The 14,613-nt window shown below is 30.9% G+C and overlaps 3 protein-coding genes across 3 annotated transcripts; 1 reads left to right on the forward strand and 2 right to left on the reverse strand.

Moving 5' to 3' along the window:
* Window positions 1-2,476: 2,476 nt before the first annotated feature.
* On the forward strand, window positions 2,477-5,601 carry LOC125834445 (S-type anion channel SLAH2-like). The gene is made up of 5 exons (XM_049513600.1): window positions 2,477-2,852; window positions 3,330-3,836; window positions 4,051-4,821; window positions 5,055-5,086; window positions 5,182-5,601. The coding sequence occupies exons 1-5, from the start codon at window positions 2,694-2,696 to the stop codon at window positions 5,591-5,593; spliced, it is 1,881 nt and encodes a 626-aa protein (XP_049369557.1). The 5' UTR covers window positions 2,477-2,693; the 3' UTR covers window positions 5,594-5,601.
* Window positions 5,602-11,199: 5,598 nt separating this feature from the next.
* On the reverse strand, window positions 11,200-11,676 carry LOC125834396 (uncharacterized). Its single transcript, XM_049513543.1, has one exon. It carries the CDS (start codon window positions 11,674-11,676, stop codon window positions 11,200-11,202), a length of 477 nt encoding a protein of 158 aa, XP_049369500.1.
* A 221-nt stretch (window positions 11,677-11,897) lies between these two features.
* Window positions 11,898-14,327, reverse strand: LOC125834398 (uncharacterized). Its single transcript, XM_049513544.1, has one exon. It carries the CDS (start codon window positions 14,325-14,327, stop codon window positions 11,898-11,900), a length of 2,430 nt encoding a protein of 809 aa, XP_049369501.1.
* Between the last annotated feature and the right edge of the window lie 286 nt (window positions 14,328-14,613).

Below are 14,613 nucleotides of genomic sequence, written 5' to 3' on the forward strand. Positions count from 1 at the left end.
AACTCAATACAGTATTATTTTATTCTCCGTTTCTAAAGCATTATACACCTGTATTTGCGTGTTTAACTTATAGACAACATGTTTTCCCTTGTTTTACGTACTTAAATTACGGTGCAGCTCCTAGGATTAAACCTACAGCTAAGATCCTATTAGGATTAACTATATAATTACTTTGTTTAATTGTTATAGTTTGAGTTGATATATAATATTTAATTAAATAAAATATTTTTTTAAAAATTTGTGATCATAAATATATGATATAATTTTTTTGAAATTTATAGTTTTAAATATGTCATTAATATTTTTGTGACTATAAGAAGTTATAGTACGTTACCGCGCCGTCAATGATTTTTTTTTTGTTTTTTTCGATTGGTCATAATCTCAAGAAAAGCCGTCGATTGCCCTAATGAACCATCTTACACTTACTGCTGCTACTATTTCGTTATTTTCTTTATAATTAATTACACTTGTAATAGTTTAATGATTTTAAGTTATATATTTTAAAGTAAATTACGGCGAAAGAAATGCGGTTCCTAGAACTAAATTAAAGTGGAAATTCAGTAGTACATTCATTGTACAAACTTATTTTGGACGCAGTTCATGCAGAAATGTGAATTCTTGATTTTTATTAATTCAAACTCTGCCTGAATATGCTTTTTTGATGCATTCTCAAGAAAATGTACACAATTAAAAGGAAAAAATAATAATAAAAAATTGCTTTTGCAAGTTAAAAGATTGAAAGTGAGATCTCTTGACCTTTTACGATTTGAATAGAAGAAAATAAGTTTTTCACATTTTAATGAGTAAAAGTAAAAAATCTCTTATAAAAGGACATAAGTCTAAAAAATGTTTGTAATATACTTAACATGTTATAAAAGGTTATTTGCCTTATTTGTCCGAAGTTCTTTAATATAGTATTCTTTTAAGGCCATTGATAGTGTAAAGAAAATATTCTTTATATAATCTCAGTTTATAGAAATTGAACTTTTAATTATATGGTCCTTCATGCAAAAATTACAGTGATCATCTCAAGAAATTAGTTAAAAGTTGTGATTGTCCAAATGAACCATCTGATTAGACGATCGAGGTTGCTTAAATGGTAAATATCCTTCACTATTAACCTTAAGAAATCGTTTGGTATTAGGGATAGGGTAAGATATTCCATATTCTAGATGGAGATTTTTTTTTATTTATTTTTTTGTTTTCCAATTGGTGTCCGGTACCCACATTGGAGCCTGACTAAATCCGAATTTGCGCCGGGAAGTCCCACATTGAGGGGTAAAGCGCTCCTTAACAAAGGCGACTCCGTATTCAAGGGGAATCGAACCCTAGACCTCTTGGTTAAGGATGAAAGAGTAATTACCACTCCACCACAACCCTTATTGGTGATTGAGATTGTTTTATCTCATCTTCAAAATGAATAAATTAGTCCATAAATTATAATCCATATACGTATTGAACGACCACTAAAATTATGAATTTGAGTCATGGTATATAGTATGGAGGGGCTCTTTCAATACATTACACATATATTGTCGTGTTTGACTTAAAGATGTATCATTTTAATGGTTTGGTGTATAATTAGTGCTAGGCAGTCATTTAATCGACGGCTTAAAGATGCTTTCCTTTATTCCAGGCCGTCTATTTTTTTTATTAATATAAATAACAATTTGACTTTTGATTTCCTCATGTTCCTTCTTCATTCTATATATATAATTTTTAATGCAGCTAAAAAAAATATATATCATTGTGAGCCTGGAATTTTATATCATATCACTTTTTGTGTGTATGTATATTTTATATGGAGCTGAAAAATATATTGGAGTATCAATCAATTAGTGGGGGCTCTTATTTTGTTTAATTAATACTATCAATTGGTTTCTATTTTATATTGTAAAAAATAATAATTATGAAGCCATTTGATATTAATAGGTCGGTTTATATTATATTACGTTATGTTATTACTCGCTTTTTTGGAGAATTCTAAAGTAAATTATTCTGTCGAGAATCTCCGTTGTGTTTCTGTTAATAAAATTAGATATGAGTGGGTAGCCAAAACTATATGTGAGTGGAAATTCATGACTTCATTAATTTTACTTACAAAAAGGACATAAATATAAATTATTACATTTGGTTAGACTAATTTAGATTTACTCTAGGTAAGCCTACCCTCTAAATTAATGAATACTATCGTAATGTGTATCAACAATGTTGTTCTGTTTTATTAGCAGTCAAATGTGTCAAGAGAATGGAAGACAAATATTCAAGCTTGTACCTGCTATTTTTCATTTCTCTTGGTTTCATATGTTTACATTTTTCTTTTAACTAAAAAGGATATTATTATCTTCATACATGGCAGCTGTATCCATAAAAAATATGGTGTGTGCTTCCAAGAACATAGCATGAATCATCCTATTTATATATAATGCTTCATGTGTCTTGCAGACTAGTGTTTTTTCTCTCGATCTTGATTGTTACTAGTTGACCTTGATCAATCTTTCTTCGTTGTTAGAGAGAAAAGTTACATCCTTTGGTGCTACAAGCTGAAAGAGCTTCATTCAATCTAAGTACTGTGGCTGATCAAAGGTCTACATTCCAATTGCATACGAACGAAATTAATGTTTATCTTTCCTGTGTTTGTAGCACATATTTACTAATAAGATTATTGTTTCCTGTTGTATATATTTATAGCCATGGAAACAAGTGAAATAACTAATTCTGCTACAAATGATTCAATTGAAGTACTTCCATCTCTTATCAAATTTATTTCCGATGAAATGGATGACTTTGGCATCATAGTAGATAATCAGCTTGAGCTAACAGGATCTAGTTTTGAGAACTCACCTGTCGTGGTAAGTCGTTCTTCTAATTAGTAAGGCTGCATTCTTCATTTCTACTTGATTCTATCAACAATCTAGATAAATCATCACATCTTGCAATTGTTTGTGCCTTTTTACTATGCTTACAATTTATAATCTAGATGTTCAATCTCATGTATGTAAGAATGACCACTAGACTACGGTTGTACGGTTTTACTTTCTAGCAGCCTCAGCTTCCTAGTTCGTTATGAGCCAAGATGTGCCTATAATGTACAGCTATAGATTAACGTCATCAGAAATTACCTTAAAAGCCTAATTTTTCGACTCTCTTGAGGTCAAAAGTTGCTACCTTTAGTGAGGATAAACTAGCCTGTGAAATGTTACAAGTCAAGAAAAGAAAAACTAGTAGAAATGAATATTGTGTTGGGAATTGATCATGTAACTACGCCTATTTTTAATACGTTGCTAACATTTCACTGGCCTAATAATACTCTCTATTGATCTTTGTAGGTAACTGAAGCTGCTACTGAACGACAGCATAGAAGGAAGCATTCGGTTTCCATTAGTTTGCCACCCTCTCCTTTGGCAGGTTACTCACCACCAATTCAAAAAAGAGTTGTTTTCAGTGATAATAATGAGATTATATTCAGCAATGTTGGCTCTTCTGATTCGGCTACTGCATCAACCGATAATAGTACTAGACGTAACAAAAAGGTCAAGTTTTATTCTCAGACAATGCCAAGACATACCGCATTTCCTGAGGCACCCGCTATGGGGAAACTTCTCAGCTATTCAGACTTCCCATCAAGGAATCCCAAGATCATTAAGCAAAAGGATTCAAGGTTCGACTCTTACAAAACATGGTCTGGTAAACTTGAGAGACAAATTTCAACTTTGCGCGGAAAGAATGTGGAAGGACAGCAAGAGTCAAACTCTCGACCAACTGCAGAGATGGAAAATATTCCTGTGGACCGGTACTTTGCTGCCTTGGAGGGACCAGAGTTGGATACTCTACGGGTAAGATTTTCTCCTTGGTTTCACCATCCATTTTAGTGGTCTCTGCAGTAATTTGCTTCAAATGATCAAAAAGATAGTAGTTTTTAAGTATTACTCACATGTGGATCATGAAATTATGGATGCACTTGCAGTTTGAAAAGTCTTTACTTTTTCTTTCCTTATTAGTCCGAGATCAAGATGGTAATGTTGGTAACACATGTTTTTTCCTTTACAGGCTTCCGAGCAAAGTATTCTTCCGGAGGACAAGAAATGGCCTTTCCTTCTTAGATATCCTATTTCCTCCTTTGGTATCTGTCTTGGTGTTAGTAGCCAAGCTATTATGTGGAAAGCTCTTGCCACTTCTTCCTCAACAAAATTCCTCCACATAAGCTTAGATGTAAATCTTGTCCTTTGGTGCATATCTGTGGTCCTTATGGCGGTTGTTGCTTTCACCTATGCTTTGAAAATCATTTTCTACTTTGAAGCAGTTCGTCGTGAGTACTATCACCCCATACGTATTAACTTCTTCTTTGCTCCCTGGATATCGCTTCTATTCTTAGCATTAGGAGTTCCACAATCAGTTACTAAAACACTTCCCACAGTTTTATGGTACATTCTTATGACCCCAATCTTTTGCTTAGAGCTTAAGATATACGGACAATGGATGTCTGGAGGACAACGAAGGCTCTCAAAGGTAGCCAACCCCGTAAATCATCTCTCTGTTGTTGGAAATTTTGTTGGTGCTTTGCTAGGTGCATCCATGGGACTAAAAGAAGGCCCAATATTCTTCTATGCTGTTGGATTAGCTCATTATGTGGTCTTGTTTGTGACTCTTTACCAAAGACTTCCAACAAATGAGACGCTGCCAAAGGATCTTCACCCGGTCTTCTTTCTATTTGTTGCTGCACCTAGTGTTGCTTCTATGGCATGGGCAACAATCCAAGGGTCATTTGATTATGGATCTCGGATTTCTTATTTCATCGCTCTGTTCCTTTATTTCTCATTGGTAAGTCATTATGCTAGGCAGAGTTTTAGCATTCAAATACGCCCTCTCTGTCTATCATAATGCAGCTAATGCTTAAGCCAGTGCAAGAGTTATCTCAATATTGATAGATAATTGAAGATATGATATATGATATCGAGTTTCTGAGCTTAACGAAAATCATATTCCTTACTTTAATTCTGAAAATGTTTGACGTTCAAGTGTCAGCCTAATCGTTTATTCTTGTCCCTGTACAGGCTGTTCGTATTAATTTCTTTCGAGGCATCAGGTATGTGTAATCTGCCTTTTGTCCTGTAAAACATCTCTTATTCCTCATCATCTTTGTCTTAGTTTCAAAAAGCTTGTGTCTTTTGTTAACTTCAGGTTTTCGTTGACTTGGTGGGCGTATACTTTCCCCATGACCGGAGCTGCTATTGCTACCATCAGGTATTCCGCTGTAGTTACCAACACTCTCACAAAGTGTCTAGTCGTCATACTTTGCTCGCTTGCCACACTCACAGTAACCGCACTTCTTGTGACAACTATCATCTATGCCTTTGTACTAAGAGACCTCTTCCCAAATGACATTTCAATTGCAATTAGTGAAAGAAGGCATAAATCAAGTGGAATATGGCATCTTAGTAAATTTGGTAGCTCAGACACCAAAGATATCGAACAATATCTTAAATATGTAGATTCTTCGGATGAAAAAGATATTGAAGCTTCTCTTGCACATCCAAATTCTAGTACCATAGAGTTGATCACCTCTGACTCAAACGAAGTTCGTCAACAATGATTTATGCAGTTCCACAACCCTTTATGTTCTTGAATTTTTTTGTAAAATTCTTAACAAGTGTTAATCAAGTGAGGAACAGCAAGAGTTTGACAGTTCCTGTGAACTTGATATAGAAATGTATTAAGTGAAGGTTCTTCTATGGAGATGTAAATTTGTTTTTTGAGTGTCTTTCCAATTTTTTCATTTGTATAAACTGTTCGAGTTGAGTGTTCCTAATGTTATGAAGGTTCTTATATTTGTTCGAGTTAGTGCATTGCTTCTAGACTCTAGTTCTAAGGATTCTAGAATTTTTCTGTAAGCTTATCTAACGAGGAGCAACTCCTTCCTTTTATTTTGATAAGTTAGAATGTAAGGATGCGCCACCTGACTCCTACTGGTCAGGTTTACTCCCCCATAAAATAAAATAAAATCAATAGAAAAATAAAAGAGAAGCTAAGAACAAATACTCACTAGTTTTCATGCATAGCTACATGTGGCCTTGTAGATAAGATAGACCCAGAGAGTGAATATAGCTTTTGGCCGAGCCTCATTTGTGAACATCAAGTTTTTCCAGGGATGATGAACATCGAAGTTTTCATGGCTGATGATATAATTATTTCATGGCCAAATTATCAAGCCCTTAAATCAAGTTCAATGCGAACTTGAATTAATTGTTCATGGTGCTTGAGCAAATCCAAATTATTATTATTACTCAAGTGTTTATGACAGATAGTTCAGATTTAAGATGAAGCTCTAAAACTTTAAAATCAAATATGACAGTCTGTTAATATTCTTCCTGTATTTGATTATCACATTAGAAATCAAATCAAAACGAAAGCCAAATAAAATAAAATCAATAGAAAAATAAAAGAGGTAAAAAAAAACTTTCAATACAAGGTAAAAAAAAAGTGTATTAACTTAATTTAAATACAAGATAGAGAAAATAAAATTATTTTTAAAAAAAAATTAAAAAAATTAATTTTTTTAAAAAAAATAATATTTATACACGTGGCAGACGAGTGTGTACAAACACAACCAACTTGGGTGATTGAAGGTGCCACATCAGCACAAAAGGTGCACAAAAATACAAACAAATGAGTTCAGTGGGGTCAGAGGCGTATCCAGGATCTCAAGAACATGGGGGCACCATTATCTTCAAAATAGACAATTAATTCAATTATATAAATTTTACGGTGAGAACAAGTTGACGAGCAAATAGGTAGTAGCAATCTTTATATAGTAATCTATTAGCAAAAAACATCATTCACTTACAATTGTCCTCGACGAGTTTTCATATTTTGAAAACGGTCAATAATGGCATCATTCACTACAACACAATCTATTTTTAGCTACAAATTCGAAAATCATGGCTATTATTTAGTAATAGCTACAAAATTTTTAGTTTTATAGCTATTTAAAAATTAGTAAATTTTCTTAGCCACAAAAATTAATTTGGCGAAGTTAAATCCTCATTTTTGTTACAATTGCTAATAATTGTGGCAATAATTATATGAATAGCTACAACTCTATTGCTACAATTCAATTTTATAGCTGGTTAAAAATTTTTACCACACAATAAAAGTTATTGTAGCAATAGCAACTTTTTAGTCACAATAAATTATTTGAAACAAAATGATGTAGCTAAATAAATATTTTTGCTTCAAGGTATAAAAATTTGTCGCAATAGTTAACTGCTATAGCCACAAGTATTTTGCTATAGTAAAATTTTGTAGCTAATGATTTATTTTTGCCACGAGTTGAAATTTACCATAGCAATAATAATCTTTTAGTCACAATAAATTATTTAAAATAAATTATTATAGCTAAATAAATATTTTTGCTTCAAGTTGTTAAAAAATGTGGCTAAAGTTAATGATATAGCTATAGATTTACTGCTTTAATAAAATTTCGTAGCTAATTTTTTTGGTATTAATGATAATTATTTTATCCATAAAAGCTTAATTAAAACAAAATATTATGGCTAAGTAAATATTTGTTTTGCGTACTAAAAAACATGAAAATGGTTGGTTGAATAGCTATAATTATTTGTCATGACGAGATGATATAGCCACAAATATATCATTGTTAAAATTTTGTAGCTTATAATTATTTTTTATCATGGGTTAAAATTGTTGCAACAATAATAATCTTTAGCAACGTCAAAATATACCTTTCTTGCATCTAAATATAACTGGAGTTATTAATCATTCAATTCAATTTTACACAGTCTTATTTGTAAGTTTCAAATATAGTTCAAATAAATAGTTAATTATATTTAATTGATTTTAATTAATTAGTCATATCAAATTTAAACAAAATTTCTCGAAGTCTCGCCTTAAACTTCATTTTGATCAAGTGCTTCCATAATTATTATTTGTCTCAAATGTGTTTCATTGAAGTAATACATTTATCGATCTATTGTAATTAGTTGCGTCAATCATTCAATAAAATTTAATTTTATATATGATTTAATTTGAATAAATAAGTGATTATATTAACTTTGATTAACTAATTATAGAATATTTAAACAAAACTTTAACAAGTCTACTCAAGCTTCATCCTGATCAAGTGATTCTAGAATTGTTATTTGACTCAAACATGTTTCATGAGAACATTATTCATCAATCTAGTGTAAATAAAGGTATTAATAATTTGATTTGATTTTATGGGCATAATTCTAATAAATAGGTAATGATATCTAACAATTTTATTAATTAATTTATCAAACTTAAGAAAAGGTACTTCACTAAGTCTCGCTAAAGCTCCATCTTGATCAAGTGCCTCCAAAATTACTATTTTTTTGAGAATTTTTCTTTGTAATTAGTTTTGTTAATCATATCATTCGATTCAATTCAATTTTACAATGGCTTAATTGTAAGTTTCAAATATAAATTAAATAAATATATGATTATATTTACTTTAATTAATTAATTATATCAAATTTAAGCAAAACGTCAATAAGTCACACTTAAGTTTCATCCTGGTCAAGTGTTCTGAGAATTATGATTTGACTCGTATATAATATTCTGAAATAATACAATTATCATTCTAATTTAATTATAGTTGATCATCATTCATCTCAATTCAATTTTAAAGAATCTTACTTGTGAGTTTCAATTATAATTTAAATAAATAGGTTATTATATTCGATTATAAGTATTTTGATAATTTTAAGTTTACTCAAGCTTAATCTATATTTATGATACCTTTGTGATATACTATTAGTTTAAATTAATTAATAATTTTTATAAATATAATTATAACTAGTTGACCTAAGAATTTAATAATTGAATATAGTTAATATTTTAGTGTATGTATACCATTATTTATATCTAATACAAATTAGTTTTAAATAATACTTCATCTGTTCACTTTTACTTATCACTTATTTCTAAAATAGATTTTAACTTTTACTTGTCACCTTTGACATATCATAAAAGGGAATAAATATATTATTATTTTTTCATATTTTACCCTCAATATTAAATAATTATTTTCTAAATTATTTTTCAAGACATCATTTAATAGGGGATAGTTTGGTAAAATACTTATATCACTAATTATTTTCTTAATATATTGTCAAGTCAAACTATGACAAGTAAAAGTGAACAGAGGGAGTCATATATAATAATTTAATAAGTTGTAAATAAAATGAGTAAATGTGATTGTATATCGAATATAGTAATATAATAGTTTTACGGTTTTACCTAAAGAAAATTAAAACCAAAGCTTCTTTTTTATGAAATAATGAGGAGGGAAAACAAATTTAAAAGAATTCATGAAAAATATCCCTCCAAATCGTTTCCCTCTATTTTTGGGGCCTAATTACAGCCTTCTTTTCCTATTAGAGAGCAAAAATAAAAATGACAAAAAGAATTGGAAAGCCAAAACCCTAAATTCTCTAAATAGATCCAAAATCCATTCATGAAGAGAGGAGCATCAGATTCCTTTATCTCAAATTCAGAAAACAAAGGTACTGAATTTCTATTGTTTCTTTAACTTATATTTAAAAACACTATGAGTATAATGCGTATTATACATTTCAGTTTTAATATCACTATGAATATTCTATTAGCAAAAGTTTCTTGTAGCACTTGCAATGAAAATTCAGTATGTAGTATGGGTTAGAAGTTTTTGATTATCGAATAAAAGTAAAACTTGGATGTGAATGTGAAGGATATTTAGGGGTGAAGATTGAAGGGTGTTAGGTTTGTATCTAATGGGCAAATTAGTTCAAACATATGTTTATATATTACATCTGATGTCCAATTTATATGGTGTAGTTTGAGTACTTGATTTGATGTTTAAGAAACAAAAATTGAAATTTGTGGTCTAATATTTTTATAGGTTACAATTGTAGTGATATAGAAGTATTGCATTACAAAAGTAAAGTAAAATTAGAAAGCTAATGATGAATTCTGTAATGAACTCCGTAGATTTATTTTATAAGGGAAAAAGGGTATAACTTTTGATATCAACGATGCCAATTTCTAAATCGTTGTTGCTAAATGGTTTATTATTTTCTTTATATCTCTTAACAGATTTTGGACTATATGATACTTGAGAAATATCTTTTAGTTTTACCATTGTTGTCAAACAAGAAAAATATGCAAATTGGCCAAGTCAAAAATCCTCAAAAATTGGTCATAGAAGATGTTAAAGGAAATTTTAGTAAAACTAATGTTTTTAGGTAAAATATATGATTATATGTACTCCTTAAATTCTATATATAATGTATTATTTTTGTCTTTTGATACTATTAATTTACTTTATCGAAATTTTGCAGGTAAATTTGTAGAATTATTAGAACAACTTGGAGATAATGGCATGAGAAAAAGGAGAAGACGATGCCACTTAGAGCCTTAAGCAAGATACTACTATCGTAATAGCTCTTATAAAAGAATTATGTATTGTAAATGTTCTAAAATTGAAATATGTAATTATGTGAAACTTGAAATCTATTTTGGAATTTAAATTTTGTAATTTTGATCCTATAGTCGAAATTTTTGTGATTAATAATTCTTATGGAGATATCCTTCATTTGTAGCAATGGATTTTTATAGTTGTGGCTAAATCTATATATAGATTATAAAAAAATATAACTATACATTTTCATCTTTTAACTTTTATAAAAAAATAAACAAAAATAGCTAGATAATTGTATATTTTGTCGAAAAAGTTGAATTCTTAGCCATGTATAAAAAAAGTTGTGGCAAATACTTTAATTCATAGCTATAAGTTATCTAACTCGTAGCTAAATACAAATATTATTGCCACGAGACTAAAATATAATATAGCCATGAAGTAAGATTATTCATAGCAAACAAATCAAGTGTTTTGCCACAACAAAATATATTGTGGCTACCATATAAAAGATGCTATGTCGTGGCAAAAAATTTAAATGATTTGCTATAGGTATATATTTTGTAGCAAATTTTCTATATCATTACAACTACAACATCATTATTTTTGTAGCTATAAGTGTTAGTCCTTAGCCACAGATCATGTAAAGTCTGTAGGTAACTTTTAGCCACGCTACATCTTGCTACGAATGCTAGGAAACAAAAGTTATAGCTAAAGTGTTTAGCCACGGACTTTTTAATATTTAGCTACGATGTATTTTGTAGCTATATATGCATTTTCTTGTAGTGATTACTTACATTTTTAAATATACTACGCTCTATATAGCAAACTAAACAACCATTCAAAAGATCTTCATCCATCCTATTACGCAAATCATTCTTTATGTACTTCATTGATGAGAATGCTCTTTCCACGCTTGCGGTAGCAACAAGAATAATCAAAGTTAACTTCACAAGTAGATACACAAGTGACCAAGTTTGATCTAGTTTTGTCTCTATCATCACTTTTGCAAGATCCTTGATTCCCTTCAAGTTGAGAAACTTGCTATCACACTTTTGAGCATAGACAATAAAATCATCAAGTTGAAAATTGAGTTCCCGAAGCTCTTTATCACCAAACTCACTTGGGTAGTACTCGGCTAGTTTCATTATCCTATCCTTGTGAAAATTAGCAAATGAATCAATCGGACTCAAACTAGCCATACCAGTGGCAGAGCCAGGATTTTCGCCAAGGGTGTTCATACTTTAGGACAAGTAAAAAAATAAACCTTGCTAGTCAAATTATAAAGATTGGCTTCAAAATAGTCATACCTCAATATCAAATTAACCAACTATCCAAAATGAAAATTCTTAAAACAGAAACTTACAAAATATCAATGAATAAACTAAGGAAGATGAAGTAGGACAAATATATTGACGGATAGTTTCATATACACCAAAATATGTAAATTGTAAAGTGGTAACTACAATTGCACTCGACGACACTTCATCTCTTGAAATGTTTTCATAATACACTCATTAGAAACATCTTTAAATACTTTTTCCTCTACATAAGGTACTATGCAACCATCTAAGAATTCATCATCCATTCGATTTCGCAAGTCATTCTTGATAATCTTCATTGCCGAAAAAGCTCTTTCAACTGTAGCAGTGGCAACAGGTAGAAGCAAAGCAAACTTCACTAAAAGAAATACGAGAGAATAGGTTAAATGCTTCTTTGTCTCAACCAACTTTCTTGAAAGTTCTCCAAGTCCACCCAAATTGGAGAACCTTTCATCAATATCACGAACATCAATAATGTAATTAACAAGTTGATTCTCAAGAGCTCTCATGTTGGACCCATCAAAATCATCAGGATATAATTCAGCCATTCTCATTATCTTCCTTATGTCAAAACTAGAAAATGAATCAATTGGATTCAAGCAAGATACTCCATTAAGCAAATCACTTGTCACCTCATTGAAACGATCATTAAGTTCTTGTAGTTGCCAATCAATGATTTTATAAAACACATCCACACGATAATGATGCAAAGTAGTACAAATAACTACTTTACGTCGTGATCTCCCAGAATTAGCATATGGATCATCAAAATTGGGTAATGAAATGCCATGCTTGATACGAAATGCTTCTACCTTTTCTTTAAGTGAATCCCATCCAATATTTTTTTTAAAGAGAGGATCCCATTCATTATCTCTTAAAGCTTGCAACCTTCTCTTTGCTACCTTTACAAGAATCATGGCATTTGCAATGTCTTGCTCCTTTTTCTGTAATGAAACATTAAGATCATTTGTGATTCCTAAAACATCTGTCATCAAATGCAACAAGAAAATAGTCTCAAACGTTTGACAACTTCTGAGAAATCCCGATGCGCTTGCTCTTTCTTCCAAAGTACTTGCATTTTCAACAAGAGTATCAAGTACATCAACAATAGAGTCAAAGCTACTAATAAAGTTTCCAAATGACTTGTAGTGAGATCCCCAACGAGTATCACCGGCTTTAACAAGACCAAGTTCTTGATTCAACCCTCTACCCGTTTCTAGTTCACCCATATCCAATGCCATTTGGAGATGCTTTTTTTGAGATTCTCGAAAATTATCCACGCGTTTAAAAGAAGCTCCCAACACATTCAAAATATTTGAAATTAATAATACAAGTTCACCTACTTGAACACACTTTTTAGAAACCGCAACAAGAGTTAATTGAAGTTGATGAGCAAAACAATGAACAGAATGAGCCGATCTACTTTCTTGTCTAATCAACGTTTTAAGACCACCTAGCTCACCTTGCATATTACTTGCCCCATCGTAACATTGCCCACGTACATTAGATAAAGTCAAAGAATGGTGAGCAAGTACATCTACAATTGCTTTCTTTAGAGATAAAGCATTAGTATCTTTAATGTGAACAAGTCCAATAAATGCCTCCATCACAAACCCCATTTTGTCAACATATCTTAGACAAATAGCCATTTGCTCTTTGCGTGACACATCTCTAGATTCATCAACCAATAAAGCAAAGTAGTCACTATTTATATCGTTTATTATTGCCTTAACTGTTTCAATCTTACACGCAGTCACAATATCTTTTTGGATGTCATGAGAAGTCATTTTATTATTTTTTGGAGCTTTTTCTAACACAAAAGGTTTAATTGCATCACATCTAGCAGCTAACCAAGAAAGAACTTCAAGAAAATTACCCTTGTTCAATGACGATTCACTCTCGTCATGACCACGGAATGCAAAACCTTGATCCAAGAGAAGTCTTACCACATCGATTGAAGTGTTTAACCGAATCCGATATTCATACTTACTTTTATCATCCAACTTGTAAAATGCGGCTTGAATGGATTGTTGTTCTCGCATGAGATCTTCACACTTTCTTTTGGATTGATTATGAACGCTATTCGGTAGACCAATATGTGTAGCAAAACTATCTTTTCTATGCCAATTTGTAAATCCCTTAGTCGAAAATACATTACCACCACCTTGATTAATGTTTTCTCCTTGAAACAAATAACAAGGTAAACAATAAGCAGCATCCGCACTAATACTGTATTCCAACCAATCACGATATTCATCAAACCATGTATAAACAAAACGACGTGGTGTTCCAAAAAAATTAGTTTGAGGAAACTGATGATTTTGAGGTTGACAAAGACCTTTAATGATATATGCCCTCCTTATCTCATCACGAAGGTTTGGATGATAATTCAAAATTGGAGTTCTTTCAGCCGGAGCAGCCTTTAAATCATTTACATCAAATTCTTGTCTTTGGGAAGAGTGAGATGATATTTCTATTTGGTTGACATTTTCATCTCGGCGTAGTTGATTTTGATTTTGAGGCGCCAAACTTGTTTTGGGTACTCTAAAAAAATATTTCTCCAAACTCATTGAACACCAAACTGAAATAGTAGTCAAATTCAAGTATACCAAACTTATTAAAAAGCATCCACAATACACCAAATAGTTGATCGATACTCAAATAAATAAAGTAGCTTTTAACATAAAAACTAAGATATTCAAGTCTTTCAACACATGATTAGAAAAAACTAAACTAAAGGAAAAAAAGAATTAAGAAATACCTTTTCACACTTCAATGGCGATTGAGGAAGAAATATACAATGATTAAAGCTTCCAATTTCTTAAAAACTTGCAAATATGTATGAAAGTTGAGAAG

Source organism: Solanum verrucosum, unplaced genomic scaffold (assembly GCF_900185275.1).
Source record: "Solanum verrucosum unplaced genomic scaffold, falcon-dt-bn FXZP01000279.1, whole genome shotgun sequence".
In the NCBI taxonomy this organism is placed as follows: Eukaryota; Viridiplantae; Streptophyta; class Magnoliopsida; order Solanales; family Solanaceae; genus Solanum; species Solanum verrucosum.